The sequence below is a fragment of the Purpureocillium takamizusanense genome, chromosome 14, assembly GCF_022605165.1.
Source record: "Purpureocillium takamizusanense chromosome 14, complete sequence".
Taxonomy (NCBI): domain Eukaryota; kingdom Fungi; phylum Ascomycota; class Sordariomycetes; order Hypocreales; family Ophiocordycipitaceae; genus Purpureocillium; species Purpureocillium takamizusanense.
The window spans coordinates 68,931-93,640 of record NC_063081.1 but is presented as its reverse complement, the minus strand read 5'-3'; the positions used below and the strand labels follow the sequence as shown (position 1 = coordinate 93,640).

Here is a 24,710-nt window from a genome sequence, read left to right as displayed (position 1 = left end):
CGGGCGACGACGCCCGCGCCTCGCTCAGAGAGTCAACGAGGCCATTATTCGCTCACCTTACGGAGAACGTCTGAGTCGTTCAGGATGTCTGACAAAACCGCATGGCACTATTATTATACTACGGCTTATGCAATGACAGCTTCAGGCTTGCCTTGCCTTTGCTTCCTGAGCAAGCGCGACCATATATCGCGGACAATCCATGTACTCCGCAAATGTTTTAACGCAACTCGATGGAATCGTCCCTGAATCTACGATGCTGCTAATGGAAGTTGCCCCGAAGCTGAGGTAGAACAGTAACCTCCCCTGTGTACGGAAGGATTGGACAACGCGGTCTTGTCGACCAATATAAACGATGGTCACGTAGCCGCCGACCTTGATGGCTACGTGTACCGTGAATGGGAGCTTCTCAACGCGGCTTAGGCTTTGTAACATGTCAAATGGTTAATTATCGATGCGATGACTTTCTACGAGTGTCAAGATCCACGTGGACCCGAAGACATTGATGAAGATCCAAACTCGGAAGCTGCTTCTGCACGTGTGCAGACTCACGGGACGGGCGCGACCAACGGCAGCACGAAATAGACGATTCTTAGATGGCCTAATTGATGCGATGATGGCCGCGTTTCATTCGACGGTTGAGTTGGAACTGTAGGAATATCTTGACAGAGTCATGAACGGCTCGGCTAAGCCAGGGGATTTGACGTGTTGAATTGTCGCTCATCAGCAGTTCCGCGCCGAAGCTTGCTTTAGCCACCTAATAACAGCTTGCGATGCCCATGGAAATCCGACGTTGGCGGTCTTTCGCGCCGGCGCGTCAGTCGTGCTGGCTCCAGTAACTTTGACCACCTACCTCCTCGAAGTCCTTCACCATAGTGACGAGAATGCGCTTATCGCCCAGACCGGATTGATGCAGAGCGCAAAGGCGCCTCGCAAAAAATACTTGACCCTTCGTGAAGTAACTGACCGGAGCGCTGATCCGCCAGGTTGCCACACTTCAAGCCAGCGGCCTTGATGTTGTCGCTGGCCATGATCTTGACGGAGACCGACTTTGTCTACCCACGCACCTTGTCGCATGCGGTCCTGAGTGCCCGCAACGCCAATCCAGGTTCTATTCCAACATGATCTTGGTGAGCGCGACATTAGTATTATTATTGCACTACAGCTCGTGGCCTTGACTTGTGGGCCCCCTGTTCCATCAGGCGCCGCGTTCAGGGCCGCGGCATCGTCCGCCTCAAGGGAGACAAAAGCGCAACAAGACGAAAAAGGCTGCGAAGGGCACTGTAGGGACCATCATGGGACGTGCGGCATACGTTCAATCTTCGGCGATGACAAGCGAACTTTCGGAGCTTTGAGAAGTAACGTGAACCGGCCGCAGATGACGCGATATGTTAGTAGTACCCTGTGATGGGGTCGTCGTTTCATAGTACGAACTGTAGACTAGGTGCCCATCGTAGGCGACCAAGCCCCCTACCAACAAATGCTGCAGGTTGTAGGTCGGTTTCACCAAAGTGCGATGGTGTCTGTCAGGGGGCCAGTGGCACGGAACGGTAGGCCTGGATCATTCAACACCAACAACCCCCGCAGCGGCAGCCCGGAGCATTGGCTGACTGTCATTCATAGCTATGACAGACCTGTACGTACTACAGTTTAAGGGTATGACAGCCATGGCGCTGGAAGTTGGACCCCAGCTGTGACTGGCTGTCGCGGACACGAATAAACGTCCGACATGGGCCACCCTTGGAGCTGGGAAAGCGTCTCAAGCCAAACGCGGTTGTTGATGCGCGCCGGAGCGCGACGGTGCGAAACCTGGCCATTATTATGTCGGCGGTATTGTGCCATCACAGACATGCGGGCGAGGAAAGGTTTCAGCGGAGCCCATGGTCTCCTTTAACATGAGACATATTGGCTGCGAGCCTTACGCGACGCGCGCGGGGAATATGTCTACGATACCCTGTGTGATGATGTGTATATCTTGTGCGGGAGTGTGCTTGGTGCATAGTTTTTGTCTCGGCATCGCGCGTCCGACGCCGTCAACAAACCTGCGTCGTGGCGGGCAGACACACCGAGGGGACCAGTCGTGGAGCTCGACTTGTTGACGCTCTGGGCACCCTTTCCGTGGTGGTGCCGGTGCAGGCCTGCGACTTGCATTGGCGGACGATCATGTGTCGATCGTGTCTACAGCTTCTGTCGAATAGTGCTGCTTCCATCTAATCGTCACACCACGATGACGATGTCGCATGTCACTTCGCCTCAATTGAGGCTTGTTCATCGCCACACTTCGTCCGCTGGACGGTGTCGACGCCCGCTATGGGGTGGGTGTTGTATTTCGGGACCGCTCCTCGCATGGTAGGCACGACTGCGGCAGGTCAGGAATGCCATCCTCTTCCAGGTTCGTGGAACCACGACCAGACTGCGCAACTGCGCCTGGGAAACAGTAATAATAACCGTCGGTCGCTTTCCGACGTCTGGGACTCTGGCGGCGCTAGACGCATGCGCTAAGGACGGGGACGTGACCATACACACAGCACAGAGTAATAAGACGTTGTGTGCGGCCGGCGTGATCAAGTGGTGCATCATAGTCGCCAGCTCGCGGTGTGACGCGCTGAGAACCGTCGGGCTGCGAGAGCGACAGAAGCAACAAAAGCAACAAAACAAATGCCTGAGACTTGCTGCGGCGCCCCTCGCCCGGTTTCTTGCGTGACGATGCGGCCGCCCGTAACGACCACATCGAGGAGCTCCCGCGCCTACGACAAAGAAAAACTGGCCATCTTCACAGAAGCCAGCCAGCCCACCTTACGTACATACATGACCAAGGGCCCCTGTCCGAAGATTCGATACCAATAGTGCGAACCGAGCCCGCGATGGACAGCATCTAGAAGTCCAAACAACTAGCTAGCGATACTCTCGACGCAATGGTTGCATGCGGTCAACATGTGAGTTTGGGATGCGCTTGGGTTTTTGTGGTTTGTGAAAGTCAAACCGTTGCGCCACCCCCATCACTCTGGCATTTCAAGAGAAGAGCTTCCGGTCGTCACCCGGACAGCTTGTTACACCAGCCCCGCCCAAGGGAGACTTGGAGGGCCGACAAACACGCGTTCGTAGCAGATACGTCCAACACGTCAACGCCAAGGGCGTCCAAGGTCGGGAGATGGCGGCGTCATGGTTTTTTTCCCTTCTCGACTGGCTGCCGGAAGGGGCCACAGGCTGAGCTCTCTGGCCGGGATGATGCGGTGCGGTGCCCACGCCTATCACGCCTATCCCTACTGAGAAGGGGAAGGCCAAAGAAAGGGTAGGCAAACATGCAAGAAAGCCGAGACCGTGGCCCTGGGCCTGACGTTCGATACGAAGGTTTCGTGAAACACAAATGGGATGTGCTGGCTGTCGCTGTTCAGACATTTTGTGCCGCCTGAGACAGTGGTACAACCCACTGTACGTGCTCTTATATACCGTTGTCAACCCGGGCGGAACTGAATTCGAAGTCACCCAGTCCGGGCGGTCCGTGTCATTATTTTCATCTTTACGCTTTGCAAGAAAGCCACGACCACAAAAAAATTGTCATGAATCTGTTGTCAATCTTGGTTCTGGTCAGTCTCGGGGTGGCCGCTGGTCACGCATCGGTTACCTCACGGGACGACCCCGACGACGCCGACAGGCAAGAGTTTGAGTCCCTCGTTGAGGGGATACGGGACAAAGTTCTACAATACCTCGACGACCGAGAGGCCACTCTCCATAGTAGAGGGGAGCATGCTCGGTGTACATCCAGGAACGTCGTTTTCCGCCGCGAATAGTATGTCGAAAAACACGTCCAAGAACACGTATGCACTAAGATATGGACTAATGTTCACAATAGCGGTGCTCTCAGCGAGGCAGAGAGGCTGAACTATGTCAATGCCGTGAAATGTCTCCAAGAGTCGCCCCCCCGAACTCCGCAAAGTGTGGCGACCGGAGCAAAGTCCCGAGTACGAAACAACAAGTGACCCTGGGTACTATATGCGCAACCCGCTAACGGAAAGCTATGGCTATAGTTCGACGACTTCATTATCACGCATAGTTTACAGACACGGACCATTCACTTTAGTGGCTATTTCCAGCCATGGCATCGTTGGTTTGTCTATGAATACGAGCGTGCTTTGCGTGAAGAATGTGGCTATGAGGGTTATCAACCGGTATGCACGAGACCACAACGAAATATGCCTCACGGCTTAGTTTTTACTTACAATGCCTCTTTTACTTACAATATGCAGTACTGGGACTGGCCAAGATATGCCTCGGCGCCGCAAGACAGCCCGATCTTTAACGGAGACGCATATAGTTTGGGGGGCAACGGGGAGTTCGTCGAAAATATCACCCAATCCCCTAAGTCGCCCATTGGTCTTCCCCTTCCCGGAACAGGCAAACTTGCACGTGGACTAGGGGGCGGGTTTGTTACGACTGGACCCTTTGCGAACATGGCAGTTAATGTTGGTCCGGGAGATCACGTAGCATATAACCCCCGGCGGTTAAAGAGGGACTTGGGCCCTATTCTGAATACTCGTTACGCCAACTGGACCACTGTTTTGGGTAAGTTGCACGCCCTGAATAGTGGACGCATTTCAGGATTTTTGGCTGACTACTTATTCGTAGATTTGTTGAAGAAACGGGACGTTGATGAGTTCCGATCCCTTTCAGAGGGAGTCCTGGATAGCATTGAGATCGGGCCCCATAGCGGTGCCCACGCTACCATTGGGTAGGTGCTTCATGCCTCTGATACGTGACTTCGGCCGTCCGTTTCTAAAAGTTAGGGGCTTTAGGGGAGACCCCGGACTCGATTTATTCATCTCTCCCGGAGATCCTGCGTTCTATACCCACCACGGAATGATGGATCGCATGTGGACGCTGTGGTAAGTGGGCTATAGGTCGCCATTTCCGTCGCATTATTACTCACAATGCCCTGTGCTGTAGGCAAGCCATGGATCCCAAGAGACGGCAAAATCAACTAGGACAGGGGATATATAGCCACATTACGTGGGCAAATATACCACCTTCGAGGGTGGTAAGCCTAGATGACGAACTTAGCCTGGGACACGCCGGTGGGACCACACAGATTGGGGATGTCATGGACACGCTGTCGGGACCGTTTTGTTACTTTTACCTGTAGTCACAGTCTCACGGAACATGGTGCCCCGGCGTTGGTGGAATATGATACAGATGAGTTTCGATCCCCACCCGTGGGTTTATTATAGGAGGCCGATGTCCAGCCGGGTACATAGTCCATGAATAGTGACGGCATGTATCGATCAACCACTCCGCGAAAGGGGCATGCGCAGACCCGCTTAAGCGGCATTCACGTTACAGTGACGACTTGGCTTGTCTTCAGGGCTTGTGGGGTGCGACACGGGGCAAGGGTACCTTACACTGAGCCTGATTAGGCCGCCTGCGCTTCAGATGAGGTCCGGCCGCTCGCACTGGAGCCACTGAACCAATATTGGATCAACCGGCATGGCAAATATGCTTCGTCGGCGCCCTAGATGAACCGCTGGGTAGATGGCCCAATTATGACTTGCCTTACCTACTGCTCTCTCTCTTTCTTCACAGCGGGCGCAATGAGTGCGCCGTATGAAGATGCGTCGACGTGAGTGGACGCGAAAAGCACTGTGCTATGTCTACTTTGGATAATCAAGGGCGACTTGTGTTCAACTCTATGATGCTATGAACCTCAGGCACTGTCTCACTTGGACATGGAAACGAGAAAGTATTCGTCATTTGTCAGACTGCAGTCAATTGATTGCGCTCCTGTGCACGAGAATGCCCACAGGCCGCCGGCCTCGGAAGCGGATTGAGCGCCTCAATCGCTGATGAGTGGACGCAAAGATCTTACAGTCTATTTACCGTCAGGGCACTGAATGAAACCTCCCTTTGCTGCGCCTTCGTGCGTCATCAGACCGCAGTAGTAGACCAGGGGATGCCCATCGACGCCCTGCGCCTTGCCGTCATAGTAGAAGACGACACGCTCGTCGCCGTACTTCTTGTTGTTCTTGCCGCCATTGTACGGGCCGTTCTTGACGAGCGGGTACTCCTGTCTGTGCTTGTCGTTCTCGGGGCAATGCTTGGGGAAATGGAGCTTCACGCCCTTGCTGTCGTCGTGGTCGAAAGCGTGCGGGAACTTCTTCTCGCCGCGAGTCTCGGGCGGGCTGAGCAGACCAAGGTTGACGCCGTGCTGCGCGGCGAGATAGACGTCATGGCCATCGTAGGTGTTCTTGCCGCACTTGATGCTGGCAGACTGGTTGGGGCCGTCCCACTGCGCGGCTGGTCAGCAACGAGCACAGACCAAATAGAGCATGCTTGGAAGAAGATGTTCGAGAGCTACGTACGTCAATGGGCGCGTTGGAGGGCTCAGCGCGGTCGTCGAGCTCGATGAGATCCTCGGCGGGCAGGGCCGAGACGAGCCCGAGGAAGAGTATAGCGGTTGAAAGCGTGATCTTCATGGTTGCTCGCTGGGAACTGACTTATTGGCAATGATTCGCGAAGTCAAGAATTGCTTGCCTTGATGAATCAACACTGAAATGGATATTTGCTGCATCGATATGGAATGATGGACTGTCTGGAACTGGGCTTTATAGTCGCGGGTTGACATGCGGGCGACCTTGATGAGCGAGCGATATCTGCCATCGCCGCGGCTTCTACAGCAGATTGTACCGTGAGCACCGCCTAGACGGATGCTGATCTGCTTATGCAGGATCTAGCGCCTCTCACAAGGATGCGCAGTTGAAACGATACTCATGTAAGTGATGAGCAAGGAAGGTCAGCCCGCTACCGCCGCAACGCCTGGCGGAAAGACGCCGAGCGCATATGTCGGTAGACGAGCATCGAGATTTGAGGCTGTCAATAGCTGCCTTGCCGTGGACTTTACGCGCCTTGCCGTGTCGTGCCGGAGCTGACTCCTTTGGGGGCGTCAGCGTAGGCTCCGCAACGAGCGGTTATCTGGCTTGTCGGCGCGAGCGGCCGGCCTGGATGCCGCGTCTCGCGGACGAGCTATGAGCCCTTCGCTCCTTCGAGGAGCGGATACAGACCATCGTCACCTGGTTTACTAGTCGCAAGTACAGCGAAATCCGTCATCTTCAACCTTGCAGCTTACACGGGTCCATGTAACGTCTCTCCACTGTTGGCGTGAGAAACGGCGATCACCCGCAGAACTACTGGAGGCCAGATGACATCACCTGGGCACAAGAGCCGAGCACTCACTCACTCACACAGCCCTGTAGTACTCAGGCGGTGGCTGCAACAAGCGCTGTAGCTAGCAGTAGCAGTTGGGGGCGGTTGCCACGTTCAGGCACCACTAGGCACCCGCAGCCACCTTCTCGGGATGTGACTGACATGGGCTCTCCGTTTGCGAGTCGATATTGAGACATCTTCATAATTCAAGGGACCTACCTGGCTCTTGCAACCCAGGCTTGACCATCAGCGCAACGAGACTCTCTTCACGCGACAGCTTATTACGGTGCACTGGATTTCCGTCATGGATGCAAACGAGCAGGAAATGACGTGCAAGTCGGTCGACCTGGATGGCTTCGGGTCTCCTGCGGATGACGCGTGGTTTGCGAGCCAGACCGCACCGGTTGACGGAGAAGAAAAAACCGGCGCGCACCCGCACCAGGTCGAAGCCTTGAGGCGCTACCTCGACGGTCAAACCACGTCAAACGAAACCGCCGCCGCAATCACCAAGCCATCGCCGGACGACGCCTCGGAAGCAAAAGCGGATCTTCGCGACAGGGTGTTTGGTCTCATGGAAAACGCGCTCTTCCAGCTTCCTCAGTCACATACCGCGGCGCTCGTCGCGTTGCTCAAAGATATCGACGCTCAGGATGGACAGGAGGAGGCCGAAGACGGAGCAGCGCCTTTGTGGAAAGGCCTCAAATCATTCGGCGACTCCTGGTCCGACTCATGGAAGCAAGCCCACTGGCGCAAAGCACTGTCCACGCGAGACCCCGCGACGCGTGGGCGGCGGCGCGATGCGCACGTTCGTCGCGCCGTCGTCGAAGCCACCTGTGCCGTGGCCGGATCGTCTGCGGAAAAGAAAGAAGAGGCAACGAACAGCGCCGAAGATGGTTTGCTTCCCCTGAGCTGGGGCTACGAGTGCATTTCGGACGCGCTCGAGAGCCGCGACGGCGTGGTGTGGGACTTTGAAGTCCCCGCGGCGGCAGTATGGCTGCGCATCGCCCGGGCACGGCTGCTGCAAGGCGCGAAGAAGGGAGAGACGAGCTGGGCGCTGGAAAGGGAGGGGAGGCTATGGGCGCCCGGGCCAATGTCTGAAGAAAGATGGAACTTTTGGATGGAAAGGATGGAGGAGATGAAGCGCATTGGAAACGCTATCACAAAGGCGGCCAGCAGCGGGCTTGAGCAGCGTTGATGGACGATAATAATAAGGATGCGAGCCTGCGAAGCGACGCAACTGTCTGAGCTACTAGCTGGAGGAACGAACGAACGGCCCAGTATTCTGTCTATTGCGCGTGACACGTATGCCCATAGTTCATTTATCCACTGGGTTTGAGGTATTCTTAAAGATGCTTGGGCTTCCACACCAGCTTGATGCAGAATCACCTGCCGCCGGATACACATTGATGCCTTCATCCACGCCTCGGCTTGATGCCCTCGAGAATCTTCCCAACATCACGTTCCGAATTCTCCCAGGCCGTCTCAATCAGCTGGCTGTGCTTTGGGCTCCGCACCTGAAACGACGCCTTGAACGGGTTTGACGCCGCCGTGAAGGTAAAGTTGAGATCCCAGGGGTCGATCTCCACCTTCTTCCCATCTCTGTACGCATGCGAGATGTTGTACGCCCACAGCAAGCGAGAAATGACGAGGAACACGCTGGTATATCCGAGGTGTCTTCCAGGGCAGATGCGTCTCCCAAAGCCAAACGAGCTGTGCTGAACAGGTTCGCCTCTAAGCCACCGCTCCGGTCTATACGTGTATGGATCGGGAAAATCCTCTGCGTCGAATGCCATGACCCATAGATTGGGGATGACCATGGTGTCTTTGGGGATCACATAGCCTTTGTACACGTCGTCCTTGGTGTTGGCGTGCGGGATGGCAAAGGGCGTGGGAGGCTGCCATCGCATCGCTTCGTTGATCATGGCATCGAGCCAGGGCAAGCGCTCTTGGTCCTCCATGCAGGGGAGTCGATCCTGCCCCACGACTCGGTCCAGTTCATCCTGTGCTCGCTTCGCGTACTCGGGGTGCAGTACAATTGCCTTGACGAGCAGGCGCGCGACGGTCAGAATTGCTCCAAACCCCGCTTGCTCAATCGTCCCGATGCAATAGGCAAGCTCTTCGTCAGACAACAACTGTCCGACCTTGAGCGATTTGACTTCATGGGACCAGTTCCACGTAGAGGTTGACAGGCCGGTAGCAAGATGCTTCATATGTAGGGCGGTGGTTTCATTCTTTGTTCTTTCTGCCGTCCATTTCCACGGAGCCACGGCGTATGGAATGTAGTCGAGGACAGGAAACAGTTCGATCAGCAGAGAATGACTTTGGCCCAAGGCTTGGAAGGGAAGGTCATTGATCCTTTCGAGTTCGTCGGGTTCAACGCAGTCACTCCGAGGCAAGTGTATCCCGTATCCCAGCGTGAGGAGCATACTGGCACTGAACCGCGCCAGGCTCTTTGAGAAGTCGTCCGAGTGTTTCATCTCACGCAGGCAATACGTGCTTTCTAGGTTTAGCAGTGGCGCATAGCGTCTCACGGCGCCGGCGTCTAGTAGTGACCCGGCTATGTGATTGTAGTTTTGCCATCGTTTGTTGTACGGAATGATTGCCATATTCAAGCTGCCCGTCATGCGTTCCGACGCCATGATGAATCGCGGCCTGGAGCTGTATATCATGCTCTTCTTATTCATCAACTCCTGAGCGACTCGGTAGGAGCTGACACTGACGACCCGGCGCTGGCCGTACCGGACGGCAATGACGGGCCCGAATTGCTTGTGCCAGGCTTGGAGGCAATCCATGGGTGACTTGCGAAACATGGAGTGAATGTTTCCGATGATTGGGAGAGGCTTAGGGCCTGGTGGGAGCGGGCTGCGTTGCTTCCGGCGGAATGACAGACCGTAGAACGTCGCGCAGGCGATGGTTAGCAACGACAGAGTCAAGGCCAGGTGTATGTGGCCTTTTGGGCAAAACTTCAAGGCAAAATTGGTATCCATGATCGCAATACGGAAGGAAGGACACCCCGGTGGAGTGGACGTCAACGCAGAGAGTCTCTTGGCCATTTCACCCAACCCGACTGGCGATGTCGACATGCTATATATGTTCCACAGGATGGGAAGCACTCGGCAGGTCTCCGTCAGACCAGCACTTGAGCCAGCCATCAATAGCTCAGCTATAGGATACTTGACCGATTCTCAGCAGTATGTTCCACTGCGCTTCTATCGGTGTCACCAAGTGCCTCGGGAATAAAGTATAACAAGTAGCTCTAAGCGCTCCTATACTATACCGTCAAGTACAAGCGTAGCATCAATGCAACTCACGCCACTGCGACTATACTAACGCGGACTGCTCAGAACTCACGCCACATGCCTTGCATGCTGCGTTTGCTTGTTGGTCCATGGTAGACAGAGTGCTCTTGCGTCATCTCGCGACATGTGCTCTTCGTTGGTGTCAGAACCTTGGATAGTCTGACTCAGCTTCGCCGGTTTGTTGACGAGGGGGCGCAAAATCCGGGCGCCGATTTGCTTCCAACAAATCTCTCACGATCTCTCGATCGAGAGTAGGTGACACTTACGTGGGGTAGCGCACATCGATGATGGTGATGGAATCGCCGGCAAAGAAGGGATACTGCATCGGTACATCCGCGTGCACTCTTCATTCACCCACGCTCGCCCATAAAACCTTGAGCCACACACATACAGTCAGAGCCGAGTGGTCCAGAATCGCGGTCAGCGGGCTATCTGAGTAATTGACGCCACCAGAGGGCCGCGAAGCTGCCAGGTGGTGCGGGCGTGGCTGGCTGGCTTGCATGGTTTGTGAGAGGCCGCGACCGTGTGTGGACGATGAGGATATGCGCATGTGAACATTGCCATCTTTTGATCTCCGCCTGGGCCGTTTCGCCATCTTTTGATCTGAGACAGTCGTACTAATACTGCGCTTACGGTGCAGAGCTACCTCACAACGGGGCCTCAATGACGCTCCACGGGCGGTAGAAACGTCACAATTGGGGGGGGGGGGATCCCCGACTCAGAGCACTCAGAGCTTACTTTCCGCGTCGTCATCCTACGTTCCACGCCAGTACGTAGTGCGTGGACGGGCCAAGGCCCCTGAGGTCACACCCCTGAGGTCACACCGTGTAAGCCGCTCGCTCCAGTTTAGCGGGATTCGAAGATGAAGGGGCGGGATTCGAAGACGGAGGGGCGGCATTCGAAGACGAAGAGGCGGCATTCGAAGGGGTGGCATTCGAAGACGAAGACGCGGGATTCGAAGACGATGAGGCGGCGTTCGAAGACGAAGGGGAGGTATTCGAAGACGAAAAGGCGACAGGCTCTTAAAGAGGGCAGACCGGCACAGATTCCCTCGCAAATGATTATCAGCACCTCTCGCTTCACGGAATCTAAAGTTTGAATCGTCTCTTCACCACAAGTACAATCAGTTACCTGTTTATCCCCTTGTCGGGTCACTTCATCATGTCCGCCATTCATCCCACAGCGCCCTCATCCGGGGGACGCGACGTCAAGCCCAGCTGCGGCGATCAGTGGACGATCAAGCAGTATGAAGAAGTCATCAACAGCTTCCTTCGCGAAATTTCCTTCACCCCGCCTCACGGAGGTCCCGATCTGGACTTGGTGAGCGCGGTCAGGAACCGCATGGAGTCCCAGGGCGTGTCTCCCGCCACCCTCGCCGTAGTCAGACAGTGCATCGAGACGGGCGCAAGGATCAGCTCGAAGACGTATTCCTATCTCTCACCCGCCATGCAGGAGATCATTGCGACGTATGCTGCGTACGTCATCAGCATTGACGACTTGACGGCCGAAATCACGAGCGACCTGGAGTCGTATACCGCTGCGTTGATGTGCGGCAAGATGCAGCGGCATACGTTGCTTCAGGGGTTCACGAACCACTTGTCTGACCAGTGTGAGATATTCGGGCCTTTTGGTGGCGACATGATTGTGAAGGGTAGCTTGGAATTTCTCTCGTCAGCAGTGGTGGAGACTCGAGAAACTGAACCCATGTTTCTGCCAGAGGGAGCCTCGGACTACCTGGTATACTTCAGGGCCAAAACTGGCGTCGCGGAGCCGTTTGCCTTCTTTTGCTTTCCCGAGGATGTTTACCCGGAGGCGACTTGCTTGGAAACGTACTCGAAGGCGATCCCAAGCATCATGCTCATCTTGGGCTACGTCAACGATGTCTTTTCCTTCTACAAAGAGGAGGCAAGTCCCGGTGACGCCGCCGGGTTCATTCGCAGCTACTCAAAGTTTTACAACATCAGCTTGATCCAGTCGCTGCGCCGCATCACCAACGAGACGCTCAGAGTGGTGCAGCAGCTGAGGGACATTTGCGTGGGCCATGGTCGGCTCTCGGAACACATGGAGAGGTTTGTTCAGGGGTATATTTGGTATCATCTGACGTCTAGCCGTTACAAACTGTCCGAACTCGACATTTTGACTTTGCAAGTCAAACGGCATTGACAAGGTAGTAGTAGTACATGCAGCTGTTTTGAGCCATGGTCAGTCAAGTGAGCTTAGGGCTAGAGATAGAATACGCCAGAGAAATACCTACATCATTAACACTGCCATCTGCTAGCCAACATTGCAGTGATTTGGGCACTGTTTTGGTGCCATTAGGGCGTGGATGTGGGCCCCTTTCGCAGGGGAGATTCGTAGAGACGTCGACAAGTGACTATGAGTTCGAGCTTGCCCTATCGCGAACCGACAGCTCGTCGACTTCTATTCGTCGCTTTTGGCCGAGACTTGGATGTGGTAGTAGGTGATTGCTTGCGACGCTGAAACTGACAGGCGCGCTCATCTGCAAGCGCTCTGTATCGTCTCAACAGGTCTGTATCGGCCAGGTCACCTTGATCCGAGTATTGGAAGTGAGCGCCCAACGCTGCACCCGCAATGGTGACAGCTTGATGAGCCGCGTTAGCCAGGAAAGTGTTCCCAGAGAGAGATGCAATGGACGCAGGAGTATACATACAGCGATTCAACTGTTTGGGGAGGTCGATGACAACCATGTCTTCGTCACCCCTATTTTTGGGCCAGTTCTCAACATCCGTGTTCAGAATATCGTCGGCGTAAAAGCACATGAAGTTGATGCGGATGCGGTGTCCGTGCATATCCCAGGTGCCAAACTTGTATGCATCGGTTCTGTCGTTCTCGATGTTCTCGAGCAGCGAGTAGTGCATCTGCGCGGCGATGGCCCAGCTTTCGTAGCTCGGCCCCCAGACTTCGTACTTGAGCTCGGCGGCGGGGGTCTGGCCCATCATGTTGTCGTCCTGGACACGGAGCCATCGATGGTTCTTGTGTGGCGGCTTCTTGTCGAGGGGCCACGTGTAATCCGCGGGACCTTCCCAGTAAGGGTGCTGCGACGGCTTCCATGGCGTGGTGGCATCGGCCTCCTCCGCAGGGGCTTCGGTGTCGGGGAAGTATGGATGCAACGCGCCCATGTGGTAGTGCATGAAGCCGAGCGGAGGGTTGTTGATGATGTTGGCCGATACGACGAGGTCTTGCGGACGCGCTATCTTTTGAGCGACGAGCCGGGGGATCGCATCGTCGGCCATCCAGAGCTTCAGAAGATGTCCTCGTTAGCGTTATCAGAAAGGAAAGAGGCATTAATAAATCGGGCTGGTTCCCGCCGTGGCGCGTTTGGTGTGGTGGCGTTTGGGAGACATACGATATCGTCGTCTATTTTGACATAGTACTTTCCTCGGTCAAGCCGTTGCCATGCTTTGTAGTACGAGTAGACCCATAACTTGTCGCCCGGAACGACGAGCTTGCGATGGACAGTTGGGTTGCTCTCAATAATCTCGTCGAGGTAATGGAGGTCGTCGGCTTTGTCCGTGTTCACCACCCACAAGACTTCGTCTAGCCAGCCTCCATTTTCGACAAGGTTGCGCTAAACATCGGATTAGTTCTCTCGTACCCTGGTAAAGTGATACTCTTGTAGAACCATGCACAAGAAAATGGGTGATCCTACCTCCAAGTAGCAGCGCAGAGACGACACTCTGTCCTCGCGACCGTAGAAGACGAGGGCGCTGACAGTGGTGTTGGCTGGCTTCTTGGGCAGCGGATGAGCCACCACTTTACTGTTACTCGTTGCAGTCCGCAAGTTGTACAGCTCTGAAGGCAAGTGCAAGGATTGCAAGAAGAGAGCCAGGCAGGTAAAGACGACGCATATGGCGAGGATCTTGGCTCCCCTCCCCAGCCCGGTCAGAGAAGCGACGCGGGTCATGTTGGCGACATTTTTTGCGACGTGATGGAAAGAGAATCGACAACGCGGAGCATTCGAGTAAAATAACCTCTTACCGAGCAGAAAATAGAAATGCTTTATTAGCGCCGCTTGGTGTTAGGGGGGGGGGGGCAGCCCGGCGGCCTTCTCGTATTCCTCAGTTGACGGGAAGCCCTAGCGTCATCACCTCGCCGAGAGGATAGCGGACCCAAAGTCTTGATGAACACGATCAAAACAAAACTACATGGGGTCCACCATTTCGGCAGGGTCGGAGTCTGACCCTGACTAGGCACAGCACGGTACGCAATGCCAAAAACATAAGATGGGAGGGCAAATCCTTTCCTTCCCCAATGAGATGGCTCCTTTGTTAAACGACTAAGCGGTCAACACGTGCGTCAATTACTCGACAAGTTTGTTCGCAATCGGACCCGGAACCCCAGCTCCGACTCCCCCGCGCCGCGCGTCGGCGATGCTGGCTGGGCTGGGCTGGGCTGGGCTGGGCTGGGGGGTAGGCTTCGAAATTTTCGTTCCCCCCGAAGAGGGCAGGGCGAGAACGAACGTGAAATGCGTCCGCCAATCGCGTCAGATGTGACACTTTCAGCTGCGCCCGGCCCTTTGCTCCATGCGTCAAGCCTGCATGATAAAAGCCAGGCTGGAACGAGCCAACGCAAGCGAAAGTTCGGGTCAGCTTCCTGTGCGCCCCCCGAGAGAGAGCTTGTTGGCGGGAAAGATGCGAGCGAGCGACATGGGAGGGAGGGCGTCCAGTGGTTGTGAAGTACGTTGTGGAACGGCTACTGCCTATTTGGGCGGCCACATGGGCGGGATGTGCTTTGTCACTTGCTGTTCGTATTGCTGGCAGGATGATTTTCGCAAGGCCGGCGCCGCGTCTTGAACAGGGGGGGCCGCCGCGGCCGGTTCTTGCTCCAGGCTACAGGTAACTTACAGGGGTGGCGCGATACGTGGCGCTATCGCTTGCGCGCATTTGGACGACACTACGAGGAACCTAGAAGCCACTGCTCGGTGTGCCTGGCTATGCATGCGCGATTGTTCCCGTTGCGAGCTAGTGAGAGTGCCTGTGTGTGTGTGGGTGGCGCGAAAGAGCGGAGATGCTGGCGACGATGAAGTCTCGTGCGCGGTGATGAGAGGTAGACTGTGTGGGTTGTGGGCACAAAGGAGATGTTATTGTACCCGCGAGTGAGGTGAGAGACGACGGGAACAGGCCATGCTCGCTGTGCGCCTGATGAATGACAGGGCGCATGCCGTCATTGTAGTTATTACTAGGTACGTACGTATCCGCCATTGTCTCATGCCGCTCGCCATCGTTCAGGGCGCAGGCACCCTTCATCAGCCGTGCAGGAGCGGAGTCGGCGACGGGTCGGGGCGTGGAGCCGTCGTCGACAACGGACGGACCGCTGATGTCTTGTTATTATTAGCGTCGCTCGCCGTTCAGGGGCTCGCTCATCAGCGATGCCAGAACCAGAAACCACCGACTGGCCGCATCGATCAAAGTCTCGACAGACGGCGCCTGCTACAATCGTTCGGTTCCTGGCGGGGATTGTGAAGCTATGGCCATTTCGGTAGGTGGCAACGCGACTTCGTATCGTTTTTGCGGATGATGGCCGTGCCGTCGATGCCTCGGGCCGCGGATGTGTCGAATCAAATCGAAATAGCACATCTCATATCGAACAGCCGTATTTGTCGAAACTTTGCCTCGTACTTAGATGTTACTACCACTGCGGCCCATTATATCCGTCGCGCACACTTGAAGGACATAGTAACTTAAGTTAGTCGTTGGTCTGCGGCTGTCGGTCGGCATTCGACAAGGCCGGCTTGTCTCGCGAGCTGAAGCTGTGAGGCTCAAGGGGTTGGATGAATCACGGTGCTCGTACCGTCATGGAGCCGCGATCACGCACACAGCTCCCATCATTTTGACGCCTTCTCGCCACAACGTGAGCGCCGTGATCACTCTGTGCCACAGTCGCGCTCGCGATCAACAGTTGTCATTTGCACCGCAGCCGCACGAGCCGCGGCAGCTGCCCACGCTAGCCTCAAGTGCTATGCTATCGCAAAAGCGCAATGGCCCTCACTTGCGGGGGCAGCGTAATCAGTTAACGTCGGGCCCCTAAATTCAGGCACACCCACTTTCGGGCACACCTCTATACTTAAAGCAATACTCTAGTAATATTAATAATATATTTAATATAATTACTAAGCTAAATATAAAATACTTTTATAGCTATAGTAATATAGTTCTCTTATATTTTATAATAATTATATAATATTATATTATATTTAATAAAATAGAAATTCTTTTTATAAAATATCTTAAGTATTTAAATATAAAAGATTATTTTTTTAATAAATTTAAATAAATTATATTATATATTATTTTATTTATATTACTTTATTTATTAATATAGCTTTAAGAATTTAAATAAGTTTTTCTTATATATATAATATAAAAATAATAAAGAATTTTAAAAAATATATATTAAATTTAGTTAAGGATTCTTATAGATATCTCTAAGAAACCTTAACTAAATTTATAAATTTATTATTAATTATAGAAAATAGATATAAAGTTAATCCCTTTAAATATATAAGAATTAAGCTTTTAATATTAAGTAAAAAAATTTATTTTATATTTTAATAAGCTATATATAATATAATATTAATATTAAATTTTCTCTTAAGAAAAATTAAGAAAATAAATTCTTTTTTTATTTTATACCTTAAATATAAAAGATTAAAGTATTAAAAAATAAGGTTTATATATATATTTAAATCTATATATTATAAAAATAAAAATCTATTATTATAAGCTATATTTTCTATATTTTCTATATATAGTAATTTTTATATATATAATAAAAAAATCTATAATAAATTATATATAATAAATATTATAAAGTAAACTTTAAAATATAAATATAAAATATTATTATAATTTAATTATATTATATATTAATTTATAAATAGCTTACTTAATTTATTATTAATATTATTATTTAAATTCTAAAAATAACTTTAAAAATCTATAATAAATTTAAAATTAAAGATATAAAATATAGTCTAAAATTACTATATATCCTATATAATAAAATATTATATATTAAGAAAGTAGCGTATTACCTATTTTATTTAATTAATAATGGAATTATTTATATATTCTTATAGGGTGCCCGAAAGTGGGTGTGCCCGAATTTGGGGGCCCGACGTTATTTTGTAGGCCCAAACTCTACGGTGCGGGCAAATTGCTGTCGTTTTGCTGTTCGTGCTACGGCTGGGCGGGCTGCCTGCGTGGCCGCTTCCCGCTTACTTATTAGCTGTCGCGTCGAACCCGCACGCTGAGGGATGGGCTTCCAAGCCGAGATGCGCCGCGCAACGGAAGGTCAGAACACACATGATGACGGGTACTGCAAGCTGTGAAGCTCTTGGACCGCGAAAAAAAAAAGGAGTGAATTTGTTTGTCGGGCTTGTGCCTTCAACAATGGGGTCCGCTGATCGGCAGTCTTATTACTCTGGCCTCAAAGCAGAACCCCCCAAGGCCTCAGGCGGAGCTCACCCCCCAACCGCCCAACAGCGCCAGAAAGTTGGCAGCCCTCTCAGCCTTGGTATCGTTGCTTTCAGGTTACCCTACAATTGACGCCAAAGTTGGCTCTGCCGCGTAGTAATACGTGTCAAAGGGGTCAGCCCTGCAAGGTTGACTTCATCCACACCGCATACCTCCATCTTGGGCCCGATGCGCCGCTGGTGCCCCTCGACGATGATTCAGAAAGCTCATGGCGCCCCTCCTCCAGCGGCGCGTGCAACCCAATGCGGACGATCAGCGGTCCCGTCCCTGCCCCGCGTCCTGTCATCGCCCACTGAAACGCTGCTCGGCAGCAGGGTCCAGCCAGTGCCAGGGCAGCCACGATCATCAGGGCTCAGCCACGAGAACGTCATCATTCTGCATCATCGCCGCGGTTGATGAGAGCGAACTGATGAGGCCGTCAGCAAGAAAGGCAAGACTTGAATGAAGATGCCTATAAAACGGCGCACGCATGGCCAGATTTGTGTCCCTCTCTTGGATGAGACCGAAGACGACGCATTCACCCGATCACGCGATCCGACAGCTCCAATAATCGTGCATCCAAGAAACAATAAGCCTCGTGTAGAACTGAGTTCTCTCCTGCGCCGCATATCGGTCATGGACGCGAGCCAGGAACAACAGTACGCGACGTCGAATCTTCGGCCCTCTTCCAAGTGCGTAGGCCATAACTACTATCCGTCCGCCATTCCTTCTTGGCGCGCACGCACTGACTGAGACCCTTCCAGGCCATCGATGCCGAGCCAAGAATCGTCAACAACAAGCTCGACAGGAAGCAACATCATCATGCCTTCTACAGGCGGCCGCGGCGACACACAAAAAAAGCGCCAAGTCGTCGTCCCACTTCGACAGCTGCGCCCGGAGCCACAGTGGATCGACTGCCCTAAGTGCGGACAGACGGCACAGACGCAGATCCAGTGCCGCAGCGAGGGCAAGCAAAAGTTTATGAATGTGTTTTGGTGGCCTCTTCCGGGCCGCAAGCACTGGTGGGAGAAGACGCGCTGGCTGTGCGGCAACTGCCATACGGAGCTGGCGATGCAAAAGTATAACGATGACCTCGAGGTTTTGGCCTAGTACATGTAGTTTTGTGGCTTCCATTGTCTGCCGGCGGCGGTCGGCGGCCCATGGTGAATTTGGATACCTATTTGAGCGTGGGACGATCATGTATAGTACTACTGCCTTGCCTTGTTGCCCGAGATCCGTTTAATGCAGCGCATCTGCCCTCCTTGGCAACCCAAGACAAATAGATCTTTTTATCGTGCTCGAATCTATCCGTCTGCATTCGATCACGGCAGACGTCGCAGGAGAGCCCTTGTCTGAGAAATGTCTGGACTCTGGAGTGTAAGCTGACGATGCAGGGTTCACTGTTCCCCGCTAGTCTGGCTCTTGGTGCACCTGAGTGCTGGGGAACTAACTACAGTAGTACGTACGTAGCGCAATTGATCACCTGCTGCCCGAGCTTCACGGGCAAAATCGCCTGACGTCACTTCCCTGTGCGTGCCTGCAACCGACTGTTTCAACACCTTAATAAATGGAGTCTCGCCATTCTCAAGGCGTTTCTCTCCCATCCGCATTGCAAGACCATGGGCTCAAGCCTCTCAACACCGAAAAACGACCCGCAGGTCGAGGCGCATATACAGCGGCTCGTCGCCGAGAACCCAGTCATAGCCTTCACCAAGGTCACCTGTCCGTACTGCGCATCCACAAAGCTGATCCTCAAGCAAAAGCGCGTCCAACACGTGTGCATTGATGTCGACATTACCTGTTCGTGAACTCACTGCCTGGCAAGGTCTTTCCCCCTTTTTTTTTTAAAGAGTCTGACACAACTTTGTCCAGCTGGCGGATCAGCTCTCCACCACACGTTGAAGCAAATGACAGGCCAACGAACGGTCCCGTGCATCTTCATCAATGGACAGCGGATTGGAGGCAACAGTGAGCTGCGGGCCCTAAAGAAAAGCGGCGAGCTCGACAAGATGCTCGAGTCGGTGCCGAGAACCGCCGACCATGTCGGATAGCTGGCCGGTCTGCCTCGGGAGGTGATTGTGAGCGATACCAATACGTACCTTTGCTTGTTAGAGTCTCTCCTTGTATTGGAGAAGTGCGTGGATGATGGTAATGTCTTGGTGCAGTGTGTGCTTGGGGAACACTTGTCATACCTGATCAGCATACCGTGCTGTCAAGGAGAGTATCGCTGCGGCTGAGAGGACAATTATGACAATGACCCATTGGATGCCAAGAGCATAAACTCTCAGATCTTCGTATTTCGGGTGCATTTGACAATTTATAGAGACGGGGCTGGTGTTGGATCCGAGAACTTGAAATAAGATGAAGGCTTGTATATCTTGGCATCCTCTATCGTTACAGGCATCCAAGCAAAGTCCCAGACTGGTTCGCAACATCCGTGACGGCGTCAATCCCGTATAACCACCGCCTGCTTCACAAAGAGCCCTTCCACAGCGACCTTGATGAGAAAAGTGGCCGCGCTGGCAACGCTCACGCTATCAGCCATGCGCATCCCCGCACCCGTCGCATCCAGCGTCTGCACAGGGGCCGTCTTCTGCTTCGCGTCGTCAAACTCCAGCCTAGACGCCCGAACAAGCGTCCAGTCCAATTCGGTGGATCGAATCTCTCGATCGACGAGGTTATGATCCTCGAGCGCGTATCGGATGTTGGTCCACCCCAGGAACGCCTTGTTCAGCCACGGCAGCTTGGCCCACGAGTCGCCCGCGCCCACTGTGGACATGACGACGACGCGCGCGACGCCGGCCTCCCGCAGGACGGCGCAGGCGTTGGCGGTGGAGTCGGCGAGGAACCTGGGCGGCGAGAGCTGAGCGGCGAACGGGCTGTCGGATGCGCGGACCGTGTTGAGCGTGATGATGGCGGCGGAGGGGACGAGCCCGGGGGTCGCGTGGACGGCCCTCCGGATGTTTGGCTTGGAGAGCGGCGTGCCGGTGACGATGGTGAGTCCCGGTTGCGGGACGAGTTTGCTTTCGGCGCGGACGAGGGCCACGATGGTGTGGCCCTGGGATAGTAATTGGGAGACGACATGCTTGCCTGTGCGGCCGGTGGCGCCGAGAAGGAGAATGTGCATTTTGTCAATACGTGATGAGGGTGTATGTGTGTATATGAGTCCCAGATTGTGCTTTGCAAGACCGAGTCCTGGACTTTCTTGCGAGGGAACGAACGCGCTTTTAAGAACGTCAATCTCAGTTGACCGACGCTTCGGGATCACGGATCCTTGAACCCAACTCGACGGGGTCACGCAATCGACTTGGGACGGATGTCCGGACATCTCTTTCCTCCGGCCAGTTTACAAATCCGTCCCGTCTGCACCGACCAGACGCGCCGCCACCATCAAACAATTGATCATCAACCCTCGAACTCAACTCCCGGGTGAGTCGCAACTCCAAGGCCAGCTACTTTTAAGGTTTTGGAGGCGGATGCGTCCAGGCGGCTTGTTGACTGGTCGGTTCGCTCCGTGCGCTGGAAAGGGTAAGGCGCCGGCCGGGTTCTGGCCGGGGGGGCCCGAAGGCCGAGACGCGACGCCGGCCGGCCGGGACCCCCCCCTACGCCTCCCCCCTCCTCTGCCGCCAGCTCAACTCGGCAGCGTGAGCGAGCCAGCCAACCACGCTTCATGTCGTGTAAGTGGCCGTCTCACTGCCTTTGACCAACAGCCTTTGATGTAATTATGCGCTCAACTGCTTGCGAGCACCCCCTCCCCTCCCTCCCGGTGCATGTGGCCCTCGACCCGACTCACATATACAGAGACGCCCGCCCGCTCCAACCTCTCTCAAGAGCCGACCGGGTCCCCCAAGTGAACTGCGCCATCCGCGCACATGTCGAGGGCCATCGCCAACAGCCCTAGAACCGCATCGCAGCTATTGCCCCGCTCCAGAATCAAGATGCCGTCCTTTACTCTGTACAGCGCCCGTGGCTCGACCAACGCGGATCGCATCCGTCTGACGCTCGCTGAGGGTGGTTTCACGGATTACGAGGTCGTGCTCCTCAACCTCGCACAGCGCGAGCAAAAGGTGGGTGTGAGGACATGCGCCCCTTCCCCCCCGCCCTCCCTTCTCAGCGCCTGTAAAAGCGCCGAGTCTCACAGCTGACGTCGACCCGCCCTGTCAAGTCCGAAGAAAACATGCAGCGCAACCCCTGGGGCAAGGTCCCCGTCGTCACGTTCCCCGGCGGCTTCACCTTGTACGAGAGCCGCGCCATCTGCAAGTACCTGACGAGGAAGTACTCATTCCCGCTGCTGCCGGCAGACTCCGACATCGATGCTGTGGCGCTGTTTGAGCAGGCGCAGTCGGAGGAGATGTTCTACTTCGCCGACCCCGCGGGCAAGATTTCCTTTGAGAAGTTTGCCAAAAAATTCATCGGGCTGCATGTCGACGAGGCCGTCGTCTCGAGTGCGCTCAAATCTGTGGAGGCTTTCTTCGATGTCGCAGAGCGTCGGCTCTTGCAGCGCGGGGATTACATGGCCGGCAGGGAGTTTACGCTCGTGGACATATTTTACATTCCGCTGATACAACGGCTCTTTGCGTGCGGGTATGGGGACGTGATCCTCGAGCGCGGAGCTGTGAGCGCTTGGTGGGATCGCGTTACGAATCGACCGGCCATTAAGAAGCTCTTGGCGGCTGACAGGGATGCCATAACTGCGGCAGCGGCTGCGGCTGCAGGGAAGTAGTGGTAGATGATGAGGGACGAGTTACAGCGGCCATGCATGGCACTTTCTCATAGAGTTCTTGGTGTGTATCCTCCGTCGGAGGGAGCCAAGGAGGACCCGCGACAGCCTCAGCAGGACGCTACTGCGAGTCGTGTGCCCGCGGCCGGTGGAAAAGGTAGCCTGCCAAATTGCGACAAGGGTCGCGAAAGAGAGATAGCACCATGTGTTGAGAATGCTACCGTATCAAATCGGCATGAGCCCGGCGCCACGTAGTGCGCGTGCGTTGTCTTCATGTCTCATTAGCTGGGCGAAGTGGACTTTTGACATGCCCTTAACCTCTCATCGATCATATCGGCTATGCGCTGCAATTTGGCGTTTTCGGTCCGCAACTCAGCGCGAGCATCTAGCGAGGATCTCAGTGTCGCCACGAGGATGACTCTCAGTGTCTGATGAAAGAGGCGGAGGAAGGACAATGCAAGAGGCTCGGGCCTTGGGGGTCTTGCGCCCGTGACAACGGGCTCGGGTTCAACGACCCAGGACTCCAACGACTTCAACAGCGACTCCTTCTCAGAAACTAGCCCAAGAGCAGTCTCGGCCGATTCCACGCTGGACGCTTTGTCGAGGAATTCAAGCGTCGATGCGGCAACCTTTGTGAGCGCTGTCCGCATATTGGGTACAATGGTACGAAAATTGCGTCGAGATTCAACCGCCTGCTCCTGCTCTCTCGATAGGGTGCACGACGAGGACACCGCCGTCTGGCTCTCATTGTCGGCTGGTGTTGGAGGTTCCGCAAACTTGCAAGGGGCAGCAAATAGCTTGATGACAAAGACATCCAGCAAGGGTAGCTGGGCAGGGTATGCCGGCATCAACTTGCCGGTAGTAGCAAGGACTGGTCTTGCTCGATACTCGTGGATGATGCCGAGCCCCTGGATGATGTGCTGGGTCATGGTCCCATAGTTCCCACGCACTTGCTCAATGCTGATGAAGATCTGACAGCAAAGTAATGCCGACTTGAGGGCCTGGGCGCCCGGGGACGACAGGCTGGACGCGACACCCTTCAAAGCCATGCAGTATCTCTGAACTCCAAAGTCCCAGCCGCAGCCTGTGGTTTGCTGCGCCGCCGGAGCCGGAGCCGGCACGTCCCCAGAGGTCTCGAGATGTTCCCGAAGAGCCTTGAGAGATGAGACGGCGTGTCGTACTGTCGGATCAGTTAGGCTGGCTTGCAGGATTTTCTCGGCCTCGTCGTCGCAGCCAAGCCTCACGTCGAACATGGTCTTGGTGGAGAAGTAACGGTTGAGGAGGGCGATGTCTTCAGGCGCGACCTCGGTCGAGTTGGGAGAGCCTGCGGGTCTTCTCCCAGCGCCCAGTGGCTTCTTCATGCCACCACCACCACCACCACGGGCACCGCCGTGGATGGATTGGCCGGTGTAGACTCTGAAGGGAGAATCATAGCCGTCGCACGTCCGGCCTGTCTTGACGCATCTTTGGCAAGACGGTTTCTTCTCGTCGCATTTGACCCTTCTTGTTCTGTTGCATTGCGTGAGCAAAATATGGACTCTCGGCAGTGCACGAGATGCTCGTGCCTGGCATGACACGGAGCGGAGCGGTGACAGGCCATGGAACCGACCTGCAGGTTGCACAACCAGTCTTCACCTTGACCCCACGGGATTGCATGTTTCTGCCGGCGGCCAGGTTTCCAGCCATTGACCGGGTGACTTTGGCAGGGCCAGGCGGGGCAATCACACCCGTTGTCGCGAAGCACCAGACCTCGCAGAGAAGACGGTTCTGCACGTCAACATGAATCCATCAACGGCATCTAATCGATTGACATCGCTTCGGCGGAGGAAAAGACGGATTTGCGACGTGACGAAATGCGAGCTGGCTGACCCCGGCACTTTAGTAGGCTGCGGCAGCATTTGGGTTTCGGGGGTTTCGCCAGAATGCGAGTGAGATGAGTGAGGGTGACATTCGCATCATGTGACCGAGCGCGTGATCCTGCTCGACTCCCGTACTTCCGCGCGGCGAGGATCATTATTAGGGGTG

The 24,710-nt window shown here is 54.3% G+C and overlaps 10 protein-coding genes across 11 annotated transcripts; 5 read left to right on the top strand and 5 right to left on the bottom strand.

Annotated features, from left to right (window-relative positions):
* Nucleotides 1-5,839: 5,839 nt before the first annotated feature.
* On the bottom strand, nucleotides 5,840-7,044 carry JDV02_010727 (uncharacterized protein). The gene is made up of 2 exons (XM_047992486.1): nucleotides 6,351-7,044; nucleotides 5,840-6,277 (listed from the first exon to the last, which is right to left on the bottom strand). The coding sequence occupies exons 1-2, from the start codon at nucleotides 6,462-6,464 to the stop codon at nucleotides 5,861-5,863; spliced, it is 531 nt and encodes a 176-aa protein (XP_047848500.1). The 5' UTR covers nucleotides 6,465-7,044; the 3' UTR covers nucleotides 5,840-5,860.
* A 451-nt stretch (nucleotides 7,045-7,495) lies between these two features.
* On the top strand, nucleotides 7,496-8,775 carry JDV02_010726 (uncharacterized protein; the record flags this gene model as incomplete). The annotated part of the gene is made up of 1 exon (XM_047992485.1): nucleotides 7,496-8,775. One exon carries the CDS (start codon nucleotides 7,496-7,498, stop codon nucleotides 8,384-8,386), a length of 891 nt encoding a protein of 296 aa, XP_047848499.1. The 3' UTR covers nucleotides 8,387-8,775.
* Nucleotides 8,604-10,178, bottom strand: JDV02_010725 (uncharacterized protein; the record flags this gene model as incomplete). Its single annotated transcript, XM_047992484.1, has 1 exon — nucleotides 8,604-10,178. One exon carries the CDS (start codon nucleotides 10,176-10,178, stop codon nucleotides 8,604-8,606), a length of 1,575 nt encoding a protein of 524 aa, XP_047848498.1.
* A 1,473-nt stretch (nucleotides 10,179-11,651) lies between these two features.
* On the top strand, nucleotides 11,652-12,653 carry JDV02_010724 (uncharacterized protein; the record flags this gene model as incomplete). The annotated part of the gene is made up of 1 exon (XM_047992483.1): nucleotides 11,652-12,653. One exon carries the CDS (start codon nucleotides 11,652-11,654, stop codon nucleotides 12,651-12,653), a length of 1,002 nt encoding a protein of 333 aa, XP_047848497.1.
* On the bottom strand, nucleotides 12,395-14,686 carry JDV02_010723 (uncharacterized protein). The gene is made up of 5 exons (XM_047992482.1): nucleotides 14,161-14,686; nucleotides 13,858-14,079; nucleotides 13,162-13,750; nucleotides 12,745-13,092; nucleotides 12,395-12,676 (listed from the first exon to the last, which is right to left on the bottom strand). The coding sequence occupies exons 1-4, from the start codon at nucleotides 14,413-14,415 to the stop codon at nucleotides 12,884-12,886; spliced, it is 1,275 nt and encodes a 424-aa protein (XP_047848496.1). The 5' UTR covers nucleotides 14,416-14,686; the 3' UTR covers nucleotides 12,395-12,676; nucleotides 12,745-12,883.
* Nucleotides 14,687-18,114: 3,428 nt separating this feature from the next.
* JDV02_010722 (uncharacterized protein) lies at nucleotides 18,115-19,264 on the top strand. The gene is made up of 2 exons (XM_047992481.1): nucleotides 18,115-18,657; nucleotides 18,730-19,264. The coding sequence occupies exons 1-2, from the start codon at nucleotides 18,428-18,430 to the stop codon at nucleotides 19,073-19,075; spliced, it is 576 nt and encodes a 191-aa protein (XP_047848495.1). The 5' UTR covers nucleotides 18,115-18,427; the 3' UTR covers nucleotides 19,076-19,264.
* A 273-nt stretch (nucleotides 19,265-19,537) lies between these two features.
* On the top strand, nucleotides 19,538-20,103 carry JDV02_010721 (uncharacterized protein). Its single transcript, XM_047992480.1, has 2 exons — nucleotides 19,538-19,765; nucleotides 19,838-20,103. The coding sequence occupies exons 1-2, from the start codon at nucleotides 19,585-19,587 to the stop codon at nucleotides 20,014-20,016; spliced, it is 360 nt and encodes a 119-aa protein (XP_047848494.1). The 5' UTR covers nucleotides 19,538-19,584; the 3' UTR covers nucleotides 20,017-20,103.
* Nucleotides 20,104-20,385: 282 nt separating this feature from the next.
* Nucleotides 20,386-21,428, bottom strand: JDV02_010720 (uncharacterized protein). The gene has a single exon (XM_047992479.1). It carries the CDS (start codon nucleotides 21,291-21,293, stop codon nucleotides 20,412-20,414), a length of 882 nt encoding a protein of 293 aa, XP_047848493.1. The 5' UTR covers nucleotides 21,294-21,428; the 3' UTR covers nucleotides 20,386-20,411.
* A 138-nt stretch (nucleotides 21,429-21,566) lies between these two features.
* On the top strand, nucleotides 21,567-22,985 carry JDV02_010719 (Glutathione transferase). Its single transcript, XM_047992478.1, has 2 exons — nucleotides 21,567-22,032; nucleotides 22,131-22,985. Exons 1-2 carry the CDS (start codon nucleotides 21,838-21,840, stop codon nucleotides 22,686-22,688), a joined length of 753 nt encoding a protein of 250 aa, XP_047848492.1. The 5' UTR covers nucleotides 21,567-21,837; the 3' UTR covers nucleotides 22,689-22,985.
* Nucleotides 22,501-24,578, bottom strand: JDV02_010718 (uncharacterized protein). 2 transcript variants are annotated; one of them, XM_047992476.1, is made up of 2 exons: nucleotides 24,295-24,578; nucleotides 22,501-24,194 (listed from the first exon to the last, which is right to left on the bottom strand). In XM_047992476.1, exons 1-2 carry the CDS (start codon nucleotides 24,369-24,371, stop codon nucleotides 22,967-22,969), a joined length of 1,305 nt encoding a protein of 434 aa, XP_047848490.1. In that variant the 5' UTR covers nucleotides 24,372-24,578; the 3' UTR covers nucleotides 22,501-22,966. The 2 variants fall into 2 exon arrangements, with proteins under 2 accessions (XP_047848490.1, XP_047848491.1); XM_047992477.1 differs by having other exon boundaries at nucleotides 22,501-24,578.
* Between the last annotated feature and the right edge of the window lie 132 nt (nucleotides 24,579-24,710).